Raw genomic sequence first — 10,363 nt, forward strand, 5'->3', positions numbered from 1 at the left:
TCCATCTAGTAAACCTGGGGATGCCGCCTCAACTCCTGCATTTGGCTTCAAGAGCAAGTTGTCTAAATCTGCTGGAGGACAATTGGGAACAGGTTTTAAGAGTGACTTTTCAGAAAAAGGATTTACATTTGATCAAGCAGAAGGAAAGGCACCTTGCTTCACATTTCAGATTCCTTCTGGTAGTGAAGCTAACCCTACAAATGAAGGATTTAACTTTTCTATGCCTGTGCGTGCAGGTGGGTTTAAATTTGGCATACAAGAGCCTGGTAAAAATATTACAAAGAAAGATGAGTCAACCAAAGAAAGTACAGCAGGCTTCTTAAAAAGTCTTGACAAAAAAGAGAAAAGAGAGGCTCCTTTTTCAGAAGCTGGGGCTGGTATTCAGTCTCAAGGAGCCTCTGATAAGCCAACTGGTGATTTAGTTTTTGGGCAGAATAGCAGCACTTTCACTTTTGCTGATCTTGCAAAAACTACTCCTGGAGAAGGATTCCAGTTTGGGAAAAAAGATCCAAACTTCAAGGGCTTTTCAGGTGCAGGTGAAAAACTGTTTTCCTCACAGAGTTCTAAAGTGGATCACAAAGCTAATACTGCTGATTTAGAGAAGGATGATGATTCGTATAAGACTGAGGACTGTGATGATATTCACTTTGACCCAGTTGTCCAAATGCCTGAAAAAGTAGAACTAGTAACAGGGGAAGAGGATGAGAAAGTGCTGTATTCACAAAGGATAAAACTCTTTAGGTTTGATGCAGAAGTAAGTCAGTGGAAAGAACGAGGCGTGGGCAACTTAAAAATTCTTAAAAATGAAGATAACGGCAAGCTAAGAATTCTAATGCGACGTGAACAGGTACTAAAAGTATGTGCAAACCATTGGATAACTACTACCATGAACTTGAAACCTCTGTCTGGCTCAGATAAAGCATGGATGTGGCTAGCCAGTGACTTTTCTGATGGTGATGCAAAGGTGGAGCATCTAGCAGCTAAATTCAAGACACCAGAGCAGGCTGAGGAATTCAAACAGAAATTTGAGGAGTGTCAGAGGCTGTTGTTGGATATACCACTGCAGACCCCACATAAACTTGTTGACACAGGTAGGACAGCTCAACTTATACAGAAAGCAGAAAAAATGAAAACTGGATTGAAAGATCTCAAAACATTTTTGACAGATGATAAAACTAAACTTACAGAGGAAGAAAAGAGAAGCTCACCTTTAGCCACCAGTACTTCTGACTTGGTTATAAAGCCACATGCAGAAAGCACTGCACCTACGTTGGAATGGGATAACTATGACTTGCGTGAAGAAGCATTGGATGATAGTGTTGGTAGCTCTGTGTATGCATTGCCTCTGGCAAGTAGTCCTGTGAGAAAAAATCTGTTCAGATTTGGGGAATCTACAACTGGATTTAACTTTAGCTTTAAATCTGCCTTAAGCCCCTCAAAGTCTCCTGCCAAGCAGAACCAGAGCAGATCATCTGTAGGCACTGATGAAGAGTCTGATATCACTCAAGAAGAAGAACGAGATGGACAGTACTTTGAACCTGTGGTACCTTTACCTGACCTTGTAGAAGTGACAAGTGGTGAAGAAAATGAGCAAGTTGTATTCAGTCATAGAGCTAAACTCTATAGATATGACAAGGATGCTAATCAATGGAAAGAGAGGGGTATTGGGGATATAAAGATTCTACAGAACTATGACAACAAACAAGTTCGTATAGTAATGAGAAGGGATCAGGTATTAAAACTCTGTGCCAATCATAGAATAACACCAGACATGAACTTACAGCAGATGAAAGGAACAGATAGAGCATGGGTATGGACTGCCTGTGATTTTGCAGATGGGGAAAGAAAGGTGGAGCTCTTAGCTGTGCGGTTTAAGCTTCAAGATGTTGCAGACTCATTTAAGCAAATTTTTGATGAAGCAAAACATGCCCAAGAAAAAGACACCTTGATTACACCCCTGTCTTCGCGTGCCAGTACTCCAAAGGAATCTCCGTGTGGTAAAATTGCTGTAGCTGTGCTGGAGGAAACCACCAGGGAGAGAACTGATCAGATCCATGATGAGGATACCTCTGATGTGACTGTAGAGGCATCAGAGGTGTCAAGCACTTCCGAAACACCAACAAAAGCAGTGGTTTCTCCTCCTAAATTTGTATTTGGCTCAGAATCTGTCAAGAGTATTTTTAGTAGTGAAAAATCAAAGCCGTTCACATTTGGAAATACTTCAGCTACTGGATCTCTGTTTGGCTTCAGCTTTACCCCTCCTTCAAAAAATATAACTGAAGATGTTAGTTCAGTGTCACAAAATGCAATGCAGAGAGAACTCAAAGTAACTGAGCCTCAGAAAAGCCATGCAGTTAATCAGAAGGCTTCAGACAGCAAAATGGAAAACAATTCGGTTTCTTCAACAGAAGAGTCTTCAAATTGCACATTTAAAACACTAGAAAAAGGTAAGCATTATCTGAACTGGGAGCTATTTACATTAAACAAAACTTCCTATCTTCCACTGTTAGTAGATTTATTTAGTAAAGTAACTTTTCAGACTTCTGAAAATCCCCAAAATTTTTGGCTATAAATTTTTGGTTATATTCCAATACAATTGCCATATAGTACCATATTTACCCAAGTACAAGATGAAGAGTACTCCTCCTCTCCTCTCCACACTGCTTTTGCTACCTGCAGTCTTAAATCCCCACACCCCCTTCCTCCCATCTCTCCCTCCTGTATTTCTGTTTTGTGTCAGCCCTCCATCCCTGCTGCAGTCTGGGGCAAAGAGCATGGTTCCAGCCCAGCCCCATAGCAGTGGTGCAAAGCCAGCACTGCTGTTCCAGCCTAGCCCTGTAGCAGAGGTGCTGGCTCCCCATGCACTGCTACTACAGGGCTCGGTTGGAGTAATCTCTTGTGCACCAGGCTGTAGCAGCGATGGAGCCTGCCAGTGCAGAGCAAAAGTAAGGAGTATAGCAGAGGTGATAGGAAGTGTTGAGTGAGAGGAGTGGGGGTCACAGACTTGGGTCTGCAGGGCAGGAGTAGTGAGATGTTCAGAGGCAGCGGGTGGGGGGCAGGTGGCAACTGCCTACCCCCCCGCTGCCTTGTGCTTGATTGTAAGGCACAGGTTCCTCCTTCATGTTAACGTGGGGGGAACCTCATCTAATCAATTAAATACAGTAGGTTCTAATATTAAGTTTAGGCTTCCTTTTTTTAGTTTGCCTTAGGTTTTTAACTTTTATTGCAAATACATCTTTAGCTTGAAGTATTAAGAACAGAAGTTCCATCTAGCTTGTATCCTGTCTCTGACAGTGGCAGAGATAGATGCTATCCCGGTAAAACATTAAACTAGATAGTTCTTAAGTAATCTATCCCCTATTTAATATCCTCCCTGGCATCTACCACTTAGCAGTATAAAGTTGCTAAAAGAAACTTCTCCAGCCATTCTGTTCAATAGCCATTTACAGATCTCTCAACTTTATGGTTCTGTGCTTTTTTTCCCTTCCACTTGTGTTTGTTGAAAATGCATGGAAGGGGTAACAAAACTGTCATGCTTGTCAGCAAGTGCAGTGAATGCTGGTTATGTTATCAGTGTGGCATTGTTCAGGTGCACTGTCTCCCTCCTATACATTCCTTCTTCCCTCCCTTCCCCCTTCCTTTGCCCCAGATTATGAACCTCTGATTTGCATTTTCTTTGGAGTGGTCAATTTACAGTTTACTGTATGTGCCTACAGCTAAACATTTGAATAAGACTTGGTAACTCCTAAGGCACGCCAAAGACAGCTGTTTCAGGCTTAATTGCTTTAACCTTAACCTGTACAAACAAGGGGTGAGGGGAGAAAGATGTGTTCTAAGATTCTTGAGTCTTGCCTCTTACACAAGACATACAAGTCCTTACACCTCTACTTTTTCTTTGGACAGTAGAGTTCAGAAAACTTGGTTTTATTCTTCATGGAGAGGTACAGTGCCTTAGTTAACAACTAACAGGTAACTGTTACAGTTGGCACTGCTTAGTGAGGGTGAAAACCAGGTTTATCAAATTATTTACCCTCTTGTAAATCTTGTAGCACTCAGGTGGTTTACATCTTACTAAGCCAAATGCTTGTTACTAAAACAATTTTGTGGTAGATAAAACTCGACTTTTAATCACAAGCGACCAAAGTGCAGTCTTCAGTTAACTACTTCAGATGTCTTGAAATTGGAGATTACAGCATGAGATCTTTCGTTGTAGACTGATGTTGAATGTGCTATGGTTTCATGTAAGCTAATAGCAACTTTGGTTTCACAGACTTTGAGACCTCAGCCTAGACTTGTTACCAGTAGTCGTATAACTAAGATTTCACCACATGGAATAGTTTGAACCTGGTGGAAGTTGACCTTTTTTTGGCAGACATGCCACAGATTAGCCCATTGCCTTCCCAGAGTGACACTTCAATCCCCTTCTGCCTGATCAGCTGCTCCAGGCAGGAAGCAGAAACCAATCTGTTGCTGTGTTGCCAGTCCATTCCCCACTCTACTGCCAGTCACGCACAGACTCCTTTGCCACTTGTGGTGCACATGCTACGAGTTGTTCACCTTTGTTCTAAAATGAAGCATGTGATATTGGACTCTATGGTGGCATAAAGCAGTAAGTGAAAAATGATTTATTGAAGTAGAAATAGATCCTCTTAGTAAAAAGTGTTGCCTAACATTGCAGAGTCTGTGGCTAAAATGGGCATTATTTGTATTTCAAGTAAATATGATATTTAAGTGGGTTGGATAAATTCATACACCACACAGTATAAACTCTTCAGTAACTAATTCCATGATCTGTAGATGTGAAGTGAAAGTCTTCAATAACATAGGTAAGTTTGTTTATGCCCCCTCAAAATACCAGGTGAACACTTACATCCACGCTTTATTTTCTAGGATTTAATTTTAGTCTTTTTAAATCTAATCCAATGGCCTTTTGGACCAGCACACCTTCATTTCATCCTGATAGTAAAGGTATTTACACACTGCACTGAATGCGTGATGAAATCACTCTGTAGTAGGTATTGACAGCTGGTCAAATGTGGCAAAGCAGTTGGCTCTAATAGTATGGAAATTAGATTCATTAACACGCATGCTGAGAGGAATAGTTAAAATTACTTCTTTAATTTTTTTATACCTGTGGTAGTTCGATATAAATTACTTCTGTTAATTTTTAATGTGTATTAATATCCACAACTGGTGGCGTTTGCAATGCTCAGCTGTGTGGTAGCTTCAGTTTGCTTCATATTTATCATAGGGCTTTAGATCTGTTTGCTAAAATCTTTCTGAAGAGAAGATTAAGGAAATTTACTGAGCGTGTCTGTCTGAAAGGCAGATGATTCTGGTATTCTTTATGAAGAATTTATAATTAGCTTACTTCCTAGTAGTTGACAGTGAGAATGGAAATGAATGTGTAAAAACAAACCTCTGACGGGGGAAGCAGACACAAATAAAACATCCAGCTCAGTTTTCCATAATGCCTCAATTTGAATTGGCCTGTCTGCAACTAGAAACATTCAGTTTGCTTGCTTATTCTTACTGGGTTTGCCTCTGGTTTTCATATCAAGTCACACGGTGAGGGATCGGAAAGTCAGTTCTTTAGCCATACAGCATGTGGTTCCGTAAGATGATGCTCTCCACCATTTTTAATTTTTGTGTTTGGGGTCACTAATGACTTGCTGAGAGCAACGTGCTTTATTTCTGGAGCCTTTATTTAAGAAGCAGTAAGCCTAACCATAGAAAATTCTATACAGGTGGTGGTGTTTTAAAAAATACAAGGGTTTAAAGGATATATAAAGAATCTGTTGCTCATGGGTGCTGAGTGAGTACATGCAAACACTGTATAATTGAGACATCTACTAGTGTTACGAAAAGAAAAAAAATCAAATACAGTTTTTCCGAAACAAAATTTTGTCAAGGAAATTACTCCTCTATACCTAGAGGGCATAGCATAGTGTTTTACATTGTAATCTTAATAGATCACTAAGTTCAGTCACTACTAGCTCTACATTACAGTTCCAAGCTGGTTTCTTTTACCGTTTGTATATTTAAACTGGAGTAAATGTCCTTCTGTGTTGCCCTTAACTTGTCTTCTGATTTGGGGTTTTTTTTTAAATTGATCTTCCTCTTGTACACAGTAAAAAGCCTTTTAGTTTTATTGTAAAACACAGAGTAAGCATAATTTGGCTATAGCTCGTAAAAAAAAAAAAAAAAAAAGAGAGAGAAGAAAAAAACTAAGGTAAAAATGCTTTCAAATTGTTAATCTTTAACTTGTGCACTGTTCTTTGTGCCTTTAAACTGCTAAATCTCCGCTCCACCTTCAATTTTGAGATGTTCCATTAAAGTACTTTATTATACAGAAAAAGCAAAAGCTTCTGTTTTTTAGAAACTTCAGACTGTTAATTCCTACTTGATTGATACTCTAAAGATATAGTAGTTGTATATTTATAATCGTTCTCACAATTTTGTGAATGTTAGCTTTTTTTTTTAAAAGTTTTAAAATTGATCTACCTTTAGCTGCAGCTGCAGTTAATTAACCTGATGTAGGTCCTCTGTTAATCCCCTCATCTGAATTAACTTTCAAGTTCATCCCTTAAATATGGCCAAAGGGCTTCTAGGAGCAATTTAGGGTATGGACATACATAATTAACATGTTTTAAACAACTTTTGAAACCTTTTTGAAGGGCCAGCTGTATGTACATACAAACCCTTTGAAACCATCCTAAAAGCACCTGAAATACCACAAAATAGAACCTCTTGAAATGAAGTCTTGTTGTGGAGGATTTCACTTCTCTCTGAAGAGAGGTAGAGCAGGTGGTGGGCTGCAGGCCACTGCTGGATACCTGCGGGATCCCTGCAGCCTGCCCTCCCAACCAGCTCCTTGCTGGGACCTCCGCCCCTGCCAGGCTATTTCACTCCCCTCCTATTTCCCTCACCAGACCCCTGTTGACATGGGGGAAGAGGGAGCCTAGCTCTTCAGTTCCATTTCCCTCTACCTGTGACAGGGTGACAGGGGGAGAAGGGAAGTAGAGAGCACTGGACCTGCCCCTTGCTAGCTTTGCACCCCCTCTTTGCAAGGCTCTTGCCTCCCACTCTACCTCTTGCCTGGAGAAGGGAGGGGAGATAAAGGCCACACCATAGGTCACTGCCGCCTGTTGGTGCTAGAGGAGCTACAGTGTCCTGAAACACTCCAGCCAGCAACAGCAAAGAGCCACTTGTGTACCATGGCTGAAATACTACCTTTATGAAACATTTCCAGGTGTTTCACATAGAACCATTTCAGACATTACTTCTGTCCATACCCTTAGAAACATGTAAAGGCAACCTCGTTATAACTGTAACAGTAATTTCTGACTTGGCCTAAATGGAGGCATTGAGGGAGGGTTGTTAAGTATTCTGAAAAATAGTAAATCTTTCAATTATGCCTTAAATGGCATCTCATAATTGCATTAAAATCCTCAAAAATTAAATGCATGTCCCTTATATTCTACAAAATAGTAATCTTGAATGACCAAGTATCATTGATACCTAGCTACTAAAGTCTAACTTATGTAGGTCTTCTTAATATGGGTGTTTGAGTTGAAATAAAAAGTAAAGACAGGATTGCTGAGAACAGTCGTGAATGAGTGCAACCTCTTTTTTATGAACTGAACTGACTTCACTTTTCCTTATTTCATGATTTGAGCAGACAAATCCTTTTGTGGGGGGGTTATAGCTGAACAGCCCACTTAGCAATGTTGTGCACAACCTTCCATGGCTGTGTGTAGCAGTGTTAGAAGTCTTGCAAGTAGCTCAACCATATCTGCTCTTTTACTGGGTAGGAAAATAGAGAATTTTTTTAGAGTATATGGATAAACACTTTTCATTGCAAACCATTCTGTGCAATAGCCAGCAAGGTTTTAGGTAATAATTTAGAATTACGCCAGATCTGGGATTTCTGTCTGCAATAAGCAACGGTTCTTTTGCAACTAGTCTCTGAACTGTGCATTTAGTGAGCCTGGGCATTGGACTATTGAGGTCATAAATCCTAGCGTTCCAGGTATTGGACTCTCTCAGAGGATTTTGGCCATAGCCTTGTTACTTGAACTTGCACGTACGTTAATATGTTCCCTTAGGCTTAGTTTGCATGAAAGCTATTTTCTGCATGTTAGAAATAACAGTGATGGATTTGGTGCACCCAGAAGGTGCCAGATTGGAAGCACTGGAAACTAATGTCCTTTAACTAGCTACAAACAGCATGGGCAGTGGCAGTGTGAAATGTACCTGCTTCAGCTTTGTTTTGGAGGAGCCACCACTAAGGTTGCATGCAACAAGCTTGCTGTTGCCTCTCGAGAGTAAATGTTAGTATGTTCCTACAACAGTTGTATTTTTTTTAAACTTGGTGTAAGACTGATAAGCACTTTGGACTAAGGCTTCCTGGATTTGGAGTGGAGTGGATTTGGTTTGGATGAACTGATCAAGTGTGAGATTTGGCATGGTTGTGTTTGAGTGGTTAAAACTGTAGAATAGAAAAGGAATCCTGCGTGGTTTGTTTAAATTCTGAACTGCTGTAGTTTTAACCCAGAAGTAAGCACGTCTTGGTTTTTTTTTTAACTAATTCCTTCCAACGTAATCAAAGGAATGTTTGGACTATTAAAAGCATATTTATATGATCTATTCTTTGCTGTTAGAGTAACTGCAGATGTTACTGTCTTTTTATTTGCAAAGGTCTTCTAAGGCTCTAAAAAGGTAGTTAATAATGTGATAGAAATAGTAAGTTCTGGGCAAGAAAATTCTTCCTAAGATGAACAGGGTTTGCAATTCAGGGTCAAACTGTCCTTTTCATCTCTTTAGTGTCCAAAAGCCAGAAGCTAGATACTGTTGGTCTTGGAACCATCTCACTGGCTGCCAGCATAGTTAAGATACAAATATGTTGCGGGTGGGGGGGAAGGGTTGCATGTGTTCTCCCCCCTTGGAAATCCAGCAAGAGTATTGGTCCTTTATCCCTATTATGCTTTGTTTTTGGCTGGGTTTTTGTTTTATTTGAAGGTACTCTGGGCCATTTTCTAGGTAGGCCAGAACTGGACACAGTATTCCAGCTGTGGCCTGACCAGTGTTGCATAGAGGGGGAGGATCACCTCCTTGGCCCTGCTTGAGATGCACCTGTGGATGCAGGGCAAGGTGCGGTTAGCCCTGCCAACCATGACCTCGCATTGTCGGCCCATGTTCATCTTGGAGTCTGTAATGACTCCAAGAGCTTCCTATCTTATAAGTGTGCTGCTGGTTACTACTGCCCAAGTGCAGCACCCTGCACTTGTCAGTATTGAAACGCATCCTATTTTTTGTTAGCCCACCCCTGCAACCTATCCAGGTCTTGCTGCAGTCTTTCCCTCCCTACTAGTGCTCACCTCACCCCAAATTTTGGTATCATCAGCAAATTTAAACAGGTTGCTTTTCACCCCATTGTCCAAATTGCTGATAAATTAAACAGCACGGGCCCAAAGACCGAGCCCTGGGGAACTCCGCTGCCTGCTTCCCCCCAGGTCGAATACGACCCATCCACCACCACCCTTTGAGTATAGACTGCAGATTGGCTGAAGGGTTATCTGACTATAGGTATGAATGCCACAGTCGCCCAATTTTTTAATGAGGATGGGGTGGGAGACAGTGTCAAAGGCCTTGCTGAAGTCCAGAAAGACTACATCCACAGTGCCACTTGCATCCAGTGCTTTTGTGCCCTGATCATAAATCAGGTTGGTCTGACATGACCCGTCCCTAATGAAACCGTGCTGGTTGCCCTTGAGCATCATCCCCGCTGCTAGCCCATCACAGATGTGCTCCTTGAGGATCTTCTCAAAGAGTTACCTCAATCCTAGGGAAAGACTGATGGGCCTGTAGTTGCCCGGATCCTCCCTTCTCCCTTTTTAAAGATGGGGACCACGTTGGCTATGTTCCAATCATCTGGCACCGGGCCCGAGCACCACGAGCTCTCATAAAGCTGTACCAAGGGCCCTGCAATAACTCCTGCTAGCTCCCTCAATACCCTGGGGTGGAAAACATCTAGACCCACTGATTTGAACACATCCAGCCCCTCCAGAAGCTCTCTAACCCGGTCCTCCCCAGCCTGAGGCCTGGAGACTTTCCCTTCGAGTCTGTCTTGCATCATCATGGTGGGGAAGTCCCGGTCCCTGCACAAGAAAATGGAGGTGAAGAATTGGTTAAAGAGCTCTGCTTTCTCCTCTGGCACACCCACCAAATTGCCCAGCATATCTTGCAGGGGCCCCGCGTTTCGCAGTGCTGCCTTCATCCTCCCTATATATTTGAAAAAGGACTTTTTATTATCTTTGATCTTGGACGCTAGTCCTAGCTCTATGTCTGCCTTAGCTTAGGC

General features: G+C 41.6%; 1 protein-coding gene across 3 annotated transcripts in view; it reads left to right on the top strand.

Annotated features, from left to right (window-relative positions):
• The window catches only part of LOC109306272 (E3 SUMO-protein ligase RanBP2-like), a 60,005-nt gene that overhangs the window by 32,595 nt on the left and 17,047 nt on the right, over positions 1-10,363 (top strand). Inside the window, exon 21 of one of the 3 annotated variants that reach the window (XM_019529596.1) lies at positions 1-223. In XM_019529596.1, the coding sequence (XP_019385141.1) occupies positions 1-9 (9 nt within the window). In that variant the 3' untranslated portion in view covers positions 10-223. Of the gene's footprint in view, positions 2,448-10,363 lie in introns of those variants that run through there. The other 2 variants (XM_019529599.1, XM_019529598.1) reach the window with 2 other exon arrangements.

The sequence above is a fragment of the Crocodylus porosus genome, unplaced genomic scaffold (assembly GCF_001723895.1).
Source record: "Crocodylus porosus isolate Cpor-Errol unplaced genomic scaffold, CroPor_comp1, whole genome shotgun sequence".
In the NCBI taxonomy this organism is placed as follows: domain Eukaryota; kingdom Metazoa; phylum Chordata; order Crocodylia; family Crocodylidae; genus Crocodylus; species Crocodylus porosus.